At 32.9% G+C, this 14502-nt stretch overlaps 1 protein-coding gene across 1 annotated transcript in view; it reads right to left on the bottom strand.

Moving 5' to 3' along the window:
- MMRN1 (multimerin 1) overlaps positions 1-14502 on the bottom strand; it is a 73650-nt gene that overhangs the window by 41798 nt on the left and 17350 nt on the right. The window contains exons 3-4 of the mRNA XM_017509174.2: positions 4329-4448; positions 1744-1850 (exon numbers count right to left, since the gene is read on the bottom strand). Of these exons, the coding sequence (XP_017364663.1) occupies positions 1744-1850; positions 4329-4448 (227 nt within the window). The remainder of the gene's footprint in view (positions 1-1743; positions 1851-4328; positions 4449-14502) is intronic.

The following is a 14502-nucleotide window of genomic DNA, read 5'->3' as shown; positions in this document are numbered from 1 at the left end:
ACTATTGTGACAGAAGGTTATAATCAGAACTGTTCTGGGACATTTTTTGTCACTGGAAATTAATACAATGATTTTTAAACCTAGTATAAAAACTATCCACAGGTTGCTCCTAATTAGGATATATGGTGTCATAAAGCAATCCCTAAACTACTTGAATTCATAATATTTCATATCATGCTTTGAAAAATGAGAATGTCAGGACACAGTTGATATTTGAAACTGTCAACTAGTCTTTTGTTTCTTGCGCCTATATTTACAGTGAAGTTGTGGTATTTTTCTTCCTACATGTACGTAGTCCACCACAGTGATAAAGAATTGATTCGTAAGTATAAAAGGTTGAAGCATGGAGCAACAGCAGTTCTCATCAACTAGAGTCCATGACATTCTTTCTTCTGTAGAGTTTTTTCCCTGCCACGTGTCTACAAATAGGATGTGTAATAACATCATATATTTCTAGAAATGTGCTCTGCAAACAAACACTTGAATCGTCAAGAAATAATGATGGAATTAATAATCTCATAATATCCTTCTTTGTAGAATAGAAATACAGACCTCAGAAACAGAATTCTAAATACTATCCAAAACTTTTAACCATTCATCAACTCTAGAAACAAATATGTTTTACCATTGTGAGTATATTTGTGTACTTCATGGAAATCAGAAATCAGGGCCATATTTGGGTCTTTTTAGATTATGCTAAATTACTTTATTTCCAGATATTTTCAGTATAGATTATATTTTATTTAAAAGTTTATTTTATCTGGTTATAAATGCAGTACATATTCATTCTATAGTCTGAAAATATATTGAATTTTTATAACATCTTTGAAATTCATGCCAGACCCAGAACAAATAGCATTATGGTGAAATTCGCCTGCAGATTCTTTTTGTATGGGTTAGTAAAACCATAAATAATATCCCTAACTAAACTACAGGATTCCTAGAGCTTTTGTATTATAATTTGCTTTTTCTTAATGTGAGTCATAATGGTTTCTCCACACTTATATTAATTTTTAATCACAGTCTTTTACACTGTTGATTGAATTCCCCACAACTGCTAATGGCCTTTCTTGTAATATTCATTCATTTAAAATCTGTATGCTGATGCCATATCTTATTTTTCAAAGGAAATCTGTTTAAAGCCAAAAGCAAAATAATAGTCACATGGATATTAGGCCACAGTGGGTTACCATGTGTTTGATCAGCCTTGCCACCAGAAAGTCCTTAAATCCTCAGTTGAAAAAAAAAATGACTCCAGTAGGATTTTAAAATAGAAAGAATTATTCATGGCATACTTTGTATATCCTTTGATACTAAATTTCATTCATATGCACAGTATTTCAAATAACTAAACTAGAACAAAATTAGAGGGTAGTCTTATTTTTATATTGAGTCACTTCTAATAATACTTTGTTTAAAAGTAGAAAATTAGCATCCTTGATATTTTAATAAGGCATGCCTCTATAGCACATAGTTAAGAATAAGTAAGATATTCATCAGATTTCCATTTGCTCATCATATAAATCCAACATAAAAATGGGGCAGAAGTTAAAGAATAGCTTATGAGACTTCAGGGTGCTATAAAAGCTACTAAGTTAGAAAGCTCAGAAAGGTAACATTCCTAGGAATTTGGCTACATGCTAATTTACCTTGGTTCAAACAAGGAAATGCAATTCTTTTCTTCATTAGAATCAGTTTCTTATTGTTCAGAATTGTGATTATGAAATTACTATTAGCATATACCTTTTAGCTGACATTTCGGCCCACTGTATCCAGGACAGCACCTCCAATCCAATGAGGTGACAATTTTATGTTGCATCCTGTAGATAGGATTGGATATCCTCTGAGATCTAGAAAGTTGAGCAATTGGGGGGAAATCAATTATTTGTTTCATATTAAATTGTCAGTTAGAATAATAAATATAAAGTTTTTGGGACAATGCTTACAATATAACAAGCATTTATTAAGTATCATTTGTTATTACTGTAATCATAATATTCATCATCAATATTATTGCCTAACGTACGTTTCTTTCATACATTACAAAAAGCATTAGTGGTTATGGTATTTGGTATTTTAAATTGATACCTGTCATTGACTTTATAAAGATATTATAGCTTTTCACTTGATAATACTTTTAGCTAAACCAAAAAACTTATTTTCATTCCAATTTTAAAGTTACATGGAGATAACTTATTCTACTTCAATTCATATTATTTCCTATATTGTTATAATAAAAAAGATATGTATTTCCTCCAGATCAATATCAAACAACTTGAAACAAATTAAATATTTGTGATCTAATTGAAATTATGATAACCACCATCATTTTCCCATTGAATTTTTCATCTTTCAAGTTTTGAAATTATACTACCTACTATTTTTGTCATATAGTATTTCTCCGAGAGGGAGAGAAAGAGCAAGATAAGGACAGAGAGAGAGAGAAGGGATATAAAATGGGGAAATTTTATTTCTAAGATGAAGCCACAGAACAGCAGAAGAAAAATAAGGAAACTATAGCACTTCAATACAACAATCAACATAATTAGTGAATGTTACTAAATTGTGAGTTCTGTGTATGTAGATGTAAGTCGTAAGTACAATTTGGCCATATTAGTCTTACCCATGTAACTTTAATATTTAGCTGATATGTATCAAATGGGTCTGTAAAATGGACACATCCTATCTTGCTTAATTTTCATATTAGTTTATGATGAAGGCATTATTATTATCCTGATTTGCTGTTGATTTTTAGCCCATTTCATGTGGGCTAGCCTCCCATGTTATTATCCTGGAGTTTTCCACATGCAACTGTATGGAGACAACAGTCATCCACATCGGTACACCCTAAACATGTGGAGCAATACATTATAACAGATTGGGCTTTAGGGACTTGGGTTTTTGTTTCTGCTATGACAGGTAACTGAGTATGTCTGAGGCTATACGTTAGTTACAAAATGAGCTGTAAGATTCTTTCCATTTGTAAAAGCATGCTAATCATTTACCTTCATTTATTTCAGTAAATCATTCTATCTAGTGAAATATCACCTGCAATCCCATAGTTAAAACTAAGTAGGAAGTAAGGCAATTGGAAAGGGACTCTATATAGAGTTTGTAAGGATGAGCTCAAGCAGTTGATTGAACCACTACTGTTGGGGACAATATTCCTGCTTTGGCAAAAGGAGTATCTGTTGCATGTAACTCAGACATAATAAAAGAAAAAGTAGCAAATATGGTATAAGTATTAAAAATAGTGAATGAATGGACCCATTCAGAAGGCATAAAAAAGATATGAGAATAAAGATAAACACTTCCGGTTTGTTTAAAGAAAAGAAAAAATATCAAAAGAGCTCACCTTGAATCCAGAAGGGCAGTATGCTAGGGGTTACTGTGGTAAAGATTTCATTACTAAAGAATTAGCAATGCATTCTTTGTGTCTCATGTTGACAAGGAAATTGTCACAAAGGGAGTAAAAGCTGAAAACAGAACTGGAGCTTGGTGCTCCCAAATCCCTAAGATGTGCTTAGCTCTCTGGACCACGAACCTTAGCTATTCCTCAAAGGACTAAGAAACACCTTGATTTTATGTATCCTTATTGTGCACTGTTCCAGATTGCCATGTGTCAGATTCATTGCCTGAGTTATTTGTATGACAATTTGCATAACATTAGCCATCATCGCCTGAATAACAATTTGAGTTTTTATTGCAGGCTCTTCAGAAACACCCCCAGCTGAGCTACTGTGACTACATGAATTCAGAGAATTTATCAATTACTCAGCCCTATCTTTTAAGACAACAACATAGATTTTTTTTAAAAAATGAAAATCAAATGACATGGCTAATTATAATAGGTGCAAGAAGAAAAGCTTCACTTAGCTGCTTTAATATGTATAATTGTAACTAGAAGCTTTCCCAATTAGAATGTGAACCAAATTATAAACTTCTATCTGACCTATTATTAAGAGAAAATAATAAATAAATCTTCAACATTGTGCATGGATTTCATAAGCAATTAAAGGACAGGATTGTTAACCAGACATAGAGCAAAAGTAATAGTGATAGTAAAAATAGTAATAAGCATGAGAATTAACATTTATTGAAGGTTCACAAAGCACAAGGCACTAGGCTAAATATATTATTGCATTATTTCAAATGATTCTAAAAATGACCATATGAGACAAATATTAGTGTCTACATTTTCACTTACTGAAGCATAATATGATGACCATCTCTTGACCCCACTATGCATATGTACATTGGATGACTATATTCCCAGCTATAACTTATTATGTTACAAGCAGTGGTTATCTTCAAGAAATATTACATACCTCTGAGGACAGGATCCACTGGTCCAGCCACAAGGTCCTCTCCCACCTGGGACGTAAGAGACCTGGTTGTCCAATATCACTGTGGGAGATAACCTGGTATGTACATAAGCACACCAATTCCTAAGGAAGATCATAATTGTTAGGGAAAAATTTTTGTCAAAAAGAATTCTTTTCATCAAAATTATTTTCACAGACAAACATCTATTTTAGCCATACTTGTACAATTGCTACCTAGCTTTAAAATATTTAAATATAAGAGAAAATAACTTATTACTACATTGCTGTACTCAGGGAATGTGAAGAAACACTCAAGATCAAAATAAAGAAAAGAATAAATTAAAGCTAAAAAGAAAAACCTGCAGTTTTAGCTGTAAGATAAATCAAAATGCAAGAATGCTCTTATAGCAAGTATTAATATTAGTACTGAGATAAAGAAAAACTCAGATCTGGATCCACTACTTTTAATTATGTGCAGTAAAGTATAAGTAAATAAATAAGTGGTTTAAAAATCAAAAAAGAGGGAAAAGAACTGTTATTAGCTGCAGTGGATATGATTGAAACTAAACAAAATACAAAATAGTCTAGATGCAGATTATTATAATTAATAAGAGACTTCAGCAATGTAATTAAATATATATGTTTATGAGTTAATACAAGATGAATTTATATTTATTTAATCACATGGTTAATATCAGTTATACTTCTCTGTAACAACAACAAATTTAAAATGACAATATTAACAATAGCAAAAAAAAAAACCATAAACCAAGAATAATGTACCTAAGAACAAGTTCAGCAAAAGAAGTGCTAGGTTTAAGATGTAAAAATTTTAAACTTTATTGAAAAAGCTTAAAGTCCAATGAATCATGTTAATTAATGGGAAACCAAATGCAAATATGTCAATTTTCCTCAAATTAATCTCCAAATTCTATGCATTTTTCATAACAAATGTTAGCTTGATATGAGGAGTTAAATAAGCTTATTCTCTAATTTTTCATATAATAAACTAAAAACAAATTTCAGAGAATTCTGTCTCTGGCTAAATGAACTATCAGGTTTACCTTTTTATAGTAAAAATTATAAATCTGGACAAGGTATATAAAGCAACAGTTTTCAGATGTTGGATAGTAGACGATGCAGTGATATGACTCTTAAGAAAAGGAAAATACATGATGTTAGCTCCACATTCAATCTAGTTTTGTGCCTGGAAACAGTTTTCAGACTGCATCACAGAGGAATGGAGTCCAGAAAAGACACCAAAGAAGGAAAATAGAAATCTCGGTTTGAGGATATTAAGGTGGTTAAAGAGTGTGACAAAGATTAATAAAATGAGGGGACAGACAGAAATGTCATTTTAAAAGTCAATATAAGGGTGCCCTTGAATCTTGGACTGAATGGTATTTTGTGCTTGCAAACAACAAAATCCAGATGCTAATAAAATAGCATCCACAATGCCTAGCATGTAAAGCAAATAAAACTAGATAAAAGAGAAAGCAGGAAAATAGGACCAATACATGAAATAAAAATCCAGTGAATAGAAAAAAAAAAAAAAGAGATATCATAGATGTTGGAATTAGCAACTCGTGACTTTAAAATAATTAACCATTAAATAGAGCAAGAAGTATACAATATATGAATTAAAAATGGACTGGATGTGTTTAACAGAAGTTTGGACACTGTAGAAAGTATGACCAATGAACTCGAAGACATGAAATAGAAACCATCTGAAGTACAGAGAAAAAATTCAAAAACATAAATGAACAAAACTGAAGTGATCCTAAGATTGGGCAGAATAAGTATGTGAAGAAAAGAAGGGAAAGTTTTCTAAATATGTTTTTAAAAATATCAGCCCTCAAATCCAAGAAGCTCAATGAATTCCAAGAGGATAAACAAAAGTAAAACCTCACTTAAGTACATCATACACAAATTCCAGCAAACAACACATAAAAAGAAAAAAATATGTTAATTGCTTTATTTAATTATTCCACATTGTCCTCCATCTAAGGCAGATAAACTGAGCTCCATAGAACTTATTGTGTTCTCTCGAATGAGATTTTAAAATTTCAGGCCTCTAAAAGAAGTAAGAAGACATGCTGGCAACATGGTAAATCTCTGGTGACAATTGAGGCGAAAATAATGTGAAACAAAGAAATGGAAAAAGCAATAAATAAAAATAAGAAAGATTTAAAATTGAGAGGACCACAACAAAGGGATCTTTAAAAAATAAACTAGATTCCTCTTGCAAATGCAATGATGATCCTAATTACTGAGACTTACTAACTTCAACAGAAGCACAATTAAATTGTCACTTGAACATTCTCTGAATGACTGTGAAGTGGGGAGTGTGGGGCAGAAACAATACAAGTATCACCATCACTACATGCTCAGGGCTCTGAAAAGAAAAAAATACATTCATTCTCTATGAGGCAAAATGATAGTGTCGCCTGGCAGAGGCCTTTTGAAATCCTAAATATTAAAACAATCTCATGACTAAAATAGTTGAGGAGGCAAAGAAGCAGATCAGCAGACTGCTCATGGCCCAGCAATCTTTGATTCAGTGTAAACTGGAAGAACTATCCACAGCAAAAGAGCCCCTGGTGTGACTGGTAATTAGGTTTATGCTACCAATGAAATAAGCTCATTAAGGTATGTTAAAAATGTAAATACAATTTTAAAACCAAATTATCTGAAAATGTAGATTTTAAAATAGAAAATTAAGCATGGCAAAATGGTGACAGGCCGTTTAAAGGTAAATGCAATGATCCCAGACAAGCATTTTGCTTAAACCTAGTAATCCTTTGTGCCTTTCTAGACTGATTATGGTGGATGGAGAGCAGTTACTTTGAAGTGTTTAGTTTTCCTTGGGGTCATAACCCACCATCCAGCAGACCACATTTGGGATTCTCTTTCAGGGTAATCACTCTGTTGCTTTTGTGCATCAGCATGTACAGAAAAAGGCTTGTATTGATTCTTTGGATTTTCCAAGTTAATAGGTAAAATGTTTGTTCTAGGGAAAAACGGACATCTTTGGTTATGAGCAAAGGCCTAGCCTGTTGAACATAAAAAACAGAGAGGGGAAAGGATTCTATTATGATTCATAAAACTCGAAGGCTTGTGGATAATGAACTAAGAGAAGGCATCATAAATAAACGTTGACTATATTTTTGATTTTAACATTTTACAAACCCAATCTTTCAGGAACCTAGTCAAGAGACTAAATGTAAAAAACTTCCATTAACTGACTAAATAATAGCCCAATCATATCAATTCTTATCCTGAACTGAGTGAGAAGGGACTGAAGCAAAAAAGACGGCTTTAAATAACGACCACACAGAATATTTTCCCAAGAAATAAATGGACAATCTACGAATTAACATTATTCAGTTATATCAGTCCTTAGAACCCACATGAGTAGGTTGCTTGTCATCCAGTTCAAAAGAAGCAAAATACTTAAATTTTCTTTCTTTCTTTTTTTTTTTTTTTTTTGAGATGGAGTCTCATTCTGTCACCAGGCTGGATTGCAGTGTGGCGATCTCGGCTCACTGCAACCTCCAGCTCCCTGGTTCAAGTGATTTGCCTGCCTCAGCCTCCTGAGTAGCTGGAACTACAGGGGTGCGCCACCATGCCCAGCTAATTTTTGTATTCTTTTAGTAGAGATGGGGTTTCACCATGTTGGCCAGGATAGTCTCGATCTCTTGACCTTGGGATCCACTGGCCTCGGCCTCCCAAAGTGCTGGGATTACAGGCGTGAGCCACCGTGCCTGGCCAATACTTAAATCTTCATGTTAATGAACTGTGGCTTTAATTGACACAATAGTATGAAAATTCCAAGTCCTGAAGATATTCATTAGAACTCAAGGTAAGCCAATAAAATTGCCACCATAAGCCAAGGCAATGGTATATAATCTTCTTTGAGAAGTTGGAGAAGATTTTGTGTCTGGAGGAGACTTTATGGGTTGAAGGACCTGTGTTTCCCGTCATCCCCTTGAACTTAGAGATTAAAAGGCAAACAAGAGGAAAATGAAAAAGGACAAGGCAGACATAGCTGCTTCTGAAAATTAACACTCTCTCAAAGAAATAGGATTATCAGGTGATTCCAGTAATAACCTCTCACACCTCACCTAATTTCCGCCCATGCCTCCCTGACTTGAGACAGTGTAAGATCTCAAATAACCATTTCTTTACCTTGTACTTAAAGATGACTACAATTTGCAAATAGCAACATGTGCATGTATCAATAAATTCATAAATGCCAGGGGAAGAACTAAGTCTCTGTTGGGATGTAATTTAGAGAGAAAAATATTAATCCCTCACAAGAGAATCATTTATTTACATTATTCCTAATTTACTTTCTGAAAAATACTATTGTCTTAATTATAAGATTATCACTGCATGACAATACATCCCAACAAAACTTAGCTGTTTGACCATGACTAATGGCAAAATTATGAAATAATAATGTTGTACATCATTTTACACTAAACTCTTGAAGTCCAGAGTGATAAAATCCCCACCCAATTCAGTGTTAAGTGGGACAAACATGTCCTAAATATATAAAAGTTATTCTTTTTTACATAAATATTTACTACTTTTTGCAAATCCAACCTGCTCATTTCATTCTCAACTCTGTGAGTCTGACATATGTGGTTAATTCCTCCTCTCTCTCTTTTAAAAAAATATCAATTAGTAAAAAATAGTTTGTTTAAAGAGGGAAATAGAATTTTAAAGGCATCTATATCTGAACAAACCTATTTTTATTGATGTCAATAATCAAGGAAAAATTTCAACTAACGCCCCATTTGGTTCAACATCAGAGCTGTCAGCAATACATGCGTTTTTTCACCTTGCAGGTCAGAATTACAAGGTCATTTCCGATGATGAAGGACTGCCTTGTGGACAAAGTTTTTATTCTCATTTTAATTCCACACATAGGGGCAAATAAAGAAGAGAGCATATTTCTTTGCAGAGAGTTTTTTGTTTTTTTCTGTTCCTGCATTAGGCAACAGTGAGGGATAGGGGCAGTGGGTACACCTGTATAAGCAAAAGAAAATAAAGTTTCCCTGAAAAATTTCCTATAGCATAGTTGGATGCTGGACCCAGCCTACCTGCTTTGAGCTCTTGACTCCACAATTTATTAGCCATGACTTTGTCTGTTACAAATGACTTCTTCATTTTCTGCACAACATCTACAATAATATTGTTTACCTCACACGATTGTCGTGAGACTAAATGACTTAATAAAAGTAAAATACTTTTTGCTGCTGCTTCCACTGCTGATAATAATTAAATGATTCAGAGTTTTTCTGGGATTTTTTTTTGAAGAGTATATATTTAATATGGCATCAATATTTTTTGCCACAGATGCAAAGAAACACAGTTCCTGTTTTGCTTCTTTAATGATCTGATAAATTCATCTTAACCATAATTGCTTGTATGTTTCAAGTCAATAATTTCCATAAGGCCAATACAGAAGACCATCATCATCATATATGTTCAATTCAGATGATGAAGCTTGCCTTTCAGGGGAAAAAAAGCCATTCAGAATGTCTCTACAGTCTTAAGAAGTCATGAATATAAATACTTCCAAAGTGTTATAGAATCTATTAAAACTTTTACTTTTCCAACCAAGCTAAAAAGTTTTTTTAAATCAAAGTATTTATTTGAAAGACTATAATTTGCATGTAGTTCACTAGTCATAAATGAGAAAACAGTCAAAGGGAAATATATACAACATGAAAAAAGATAATAAAAATGGGAAGCAATTATTTATACTTAATAAAAGATTCTTGATATGTAAATTATATTTAAATGAAGCATTACACTTTTGATATTTAGCTTTGGCTAACAGTCCAAAAGACAAGTTCATCACAACACTTATTTCCTTAAGAAAATCATCGTTTTATTTCCTAACAACAAAATAATTTATGTTTTTGGTTCATTTTCTTTTAGTGTATCTTTATATACTTAATTCTTCTACAAAATGTTATTTAGTATTCAAGCTGAGATGAAAATATCAGTTTTATAAAAGAATCATAAAATACATTGATATTTAAAATAATTTTTTGAAAAGCCATTATGCAAAGCTCAGATATATGGTATTTTAGATACTTTTATTTATAGTTAATTTAGGCTTTAAGAAGGAACACTTTTTTATGTACCAACTTTTGAAATTACAATATATTTGTCAGGCATCATTAATTTGCTTTCTGAGTGGGAAGAGCATGGTGAATGTAATTGAGTTTTCAATGATAGGTGACTGTAGAGTGCCTCACAGCCACAAATTACCATCTATGCACAATATCGTCAGTGTAAAGTTTTAGAATGAGCCAAATGCATCCCCATCACAGAATGTGCATAGAGTTTGCTTTTTAGATCCAACCTATTTTCCAATTTTAACATCAAAAGTATATTTTTAGAGTGGTACATCAAATTAAATATGTATAGCATATATATCTTTTATAAGAAATGATTCTTAAAGTAAATCTTTAATATAACCTTTTTCATAAATTTGTTTTATTTTACCTAATTTTATTTTTTGTTTCCCCCACCCTTCCCTGCACAACTGTGACTTGAGCATATTTGGGGCATTGTAAACTGTTTCTATTCCAGTAGGTGTCAGGCTTTCCCAGCGTGCAGACCACAAAGGCACCTAACACAGGCGTTGATGCACAATCCTATGCTTAATCCAGTTTCTGTAAACTGACGCATTCAGCGTTTACCCCAAAATAATAAATTTAAAATTATAGTTTTAGATTCAGAAAAGCAGACGGTGTGCAAATACAAAAAGTTTTTACTTAGACATATATAAGCACTCATTAAATTCTAACATATGAAATGAAATATATATTTATAGTAACAGTAGAAATAGCAAAGTAATGAAAGAATGTGATTAATGAGGAAAAGTTGATAGAGGATATACTTTACATAGTGTTTATTTCACTGGCAGTAATGTAATAGATATATCTATTTCACAAAGACATAAGAAAATATCCTTTAGTATAATGGTTTCTCTTTAGAACTTTATAACATGTAAGAATAATCCATTTTGGATATTATTAGGTCTAATAACAGCTTTGCAAACAACACATGAATTTATCTGATCAGATAATTCACTTCTAAAATCTATTCATAATTCACACAAAAAGAGTAGAAAAAAGTCTATTATGATAGACTGAAGAATTAATTTAATGCTTAATTTTTGTAATTTAGAAATATTTTTCTAATTTGTCATTAAACTCAGAAAAAAATCCCTCCTGTTTTTTCTGCATATTCAAATTTTACCTTCCTCTGACCCTTCTCATTAACATGTTAACATATGTATGACCCCTCTGTATGTAAAATAAGATATAATAAGAAACAAACACAAAAATTAGGTAACTGTTTAGACTAGCCTTGGTTTCTGACCACTCTCTCCTCTTTTTTCATAAAAAACCCTCCTCAATTGAGTTGGCTTTAACTGCTTTCTTTTGTCTTCCTTCATCCCTCAGTTCTCTCAGGCCAGAGCACAGTGATCACTCAACTGCTTATCATCTCCATGTCACTGAAATAGTTACTACTTTTCAGTCCTTGTTTTGTCTCTTTCCACAGCATTTCACACTGTGGATCACTTACCTCCTTCTTCAAATATTTTTTCCTCTGCTCTTTGACACCGCACTTTTATAGTTTCCTTCCTAACTTCTCTAGTCACCCGATTGAAGGCTGTATTCCTGGCATCCACCACCATCAGTCCATCAAATATTAGATAGTCTCCATTCATAATCCTAGGTCCTTCTTTCTTTCAGTATCGTCTGCATTTATGACTTAATACATTTCTATACACCAATGCTTTCCCAAATTTATATGTCTAGCCTTGATCTCCCCTCTGGGTGCCAAACCCGTTTAATAATCCATGATTTTACAGAGTCTTACTGAGTTCCTTCTATGTGCCTGGCACTGTTTTAGGCAGCAAATAGAGTAGTAACAAGACAGGCAAGGTCCTTGTTTTCATGGGATATGTTACAGAAAGACATAAAATACACCATTGTCTATATAAATAGAATAATTTCAAATAATTCCTACAAAGAAAAAAATAAGGGTGGTAAAATAAGGAATGGCAAGTAAGAGGATAGATAACTTTAAATTGGGAGGTCAAAGAAGGTCCCTTGGAGGAGGTGACATTAAAGCTGGAGGTGCAAGTGGAACAGGAATCCCTCATTATAAAGAGTGCAGAGACAGCATTCCAGCAAGAGCAAAAAAAGTTTCCTTGAGATCCATATCAACTTGCTATGTTTGATAAACAGAAAGGAAGCTGGCGTGGCTGGAGGAAATGAAGTGAGTGAGCTTGGAGTGTGACAATGAATAAAAGACCAAATTTCACAGATTTTAAGACATACATCTCTGAAATCAAGACCGTGTCTTGAAATCAATTGCATATTTCAGTTATTAGTGGTCAGACAGCAGTCGTTGCCATTGCCTTAGAAATATTTTACTGATTTCATATATCACTTTCATTTAAAAAGTGATATATACAGACTTCTTAAGTGATATATGATCAATATCTCAAAGTCTGCAAGACAAACCTGAAAATTCAAAGGAAGTACATTGTCATACTTTTCCTTCTGATTCGTACCTAAAATAATGTGTCACTTACAATAATGAAGTCTTACATCTAGTGAAATGCAATAACCTGACTTAAATGTTCAAAAGATCTCTCCCTTGTATGGAGCATTGATTACAGTAGACAAGAGTGGAAAGAAGTGGACCGTTAAGGACACTGGTGTTGAATAATGGCAACTAGAAGACGGAGAGAAGCTGAGGTATTTGGGATATATCAGAGGGGTAACAAGACTTTTTGATAGATTAGATAAAGACCAGGAGGGAGAGACAAAAGCCAAAGATATTTCCAAGGTTTCTAGTTACGAAACTAGCCATTCACTGATTTGATGAAAATTAAGAAACATGTATACAGGGGTTGGGGATTGTGGGAAAAGTCAAATAGGCAGTTGGATTGTATCATTGCCTCATTTCACCTATTATCCTCTGAGGCAAGGTTTACTGACCCCATTCACAATGGGTAGGCTATTCCCCCTGTTATATACTACAGTTACTCAAGCTTTATTCAGAATCAGCATTTGTGATTCATTGTTATTCCTCCTCTCACCTCTACCACTGGGCTGTTGGCTTCATAAGGCAGGACTTGTAGGAGATCTTGTTCATTGTTTTACTCCCAGCACAAGCACAGTGCTGGGGACAAATTAGGTGTTCAGCAAATATTTGTTCAACATATAAATACACTAATCCTAATTTCTTCTTTCCATCCTCCCTATTTCAAAGAGCTTCGTCATTGACTAACACCCATTCTGCCAGACAGGAAACCACGGCTCTATTATAGCCAGGAGTTCCTACAAGTTCCCCCTGCAAAAAAAAACTATAAAATGAAACAAAAATATGCCAGAATAATCCTGAATAATCCAGAAAAGAACCTGTAACAAACATAAATAATCTTTTTTATCAAGAATTATTATAAAATTCCAAGAATGGTAGGAAAGAAAAAAACCTAATATGAGTTTATTCTAAATCCACCAGATTTTTTCATAAACAAATGCAAATATTTATTTGGGAAGCTTCCTTCTTTATATTCACATACTGATCCTCATATTTCACATTCAATTTGATTAAATATTGATTGTGTACCTGCTATAGAGACTGTTAGCTCTGAAAATAAGGTCCTATATACAAAAAGATACTATAGATTTCATTATAGTTATTATGCAGTGTCGTAAGTGCAGTGAACATGAGAATTCAGAGACCTGTAGGAGCAGTTAGACTGGCCACCTAATATCAGCAACAGCTTTAATCAAATGCCTTTCACATAGCAGGAATCAACTTCTGTTTTTAACTTGATTTTATTATTAATAAAATGTTTAACTCCATTTTGCTCCCAAGACATGCCTGGTGTCTTAACTTTGTTGTATTACATGTAAAAACTATCTGTAAGTTTAGTTTTTTTTTAACACTAAACTTCTAGTATTCTAAACATACAGATGACTCTGAACATTAAGTGAATAAAATATTGACCCACCCAGATATTTTTTCCTTGTTTATTCTGATTTGGTTTCACTCCTTTAAAATCCCTCTTTAACAAGACTCCTTTAAATTTATTTTATTATTTTACTTCAACCATTCAAATTGCTCT

Source organism: Cebus imitator, unplaced genomic scaffold (genome assembly GCF_001604975.1).
Source record: "Cebus imitator isolate Cc_AM_T3 unplaced genomic scaffold, Cebus_imitator-1.0 Scaffold409, whole genome shotgun sequence".
NCBI classification, from domain to species: Eukaryota; Metazoa; Chordata; class Mammalia; order Primates; family Cebidae; genus Cebus; species Cebus imitator.
The sequence above is the reverse complement of the archived record's forward strand: the minus strand, read 5'-3'. Positions and strand labels throughout refer to the sequence as shown.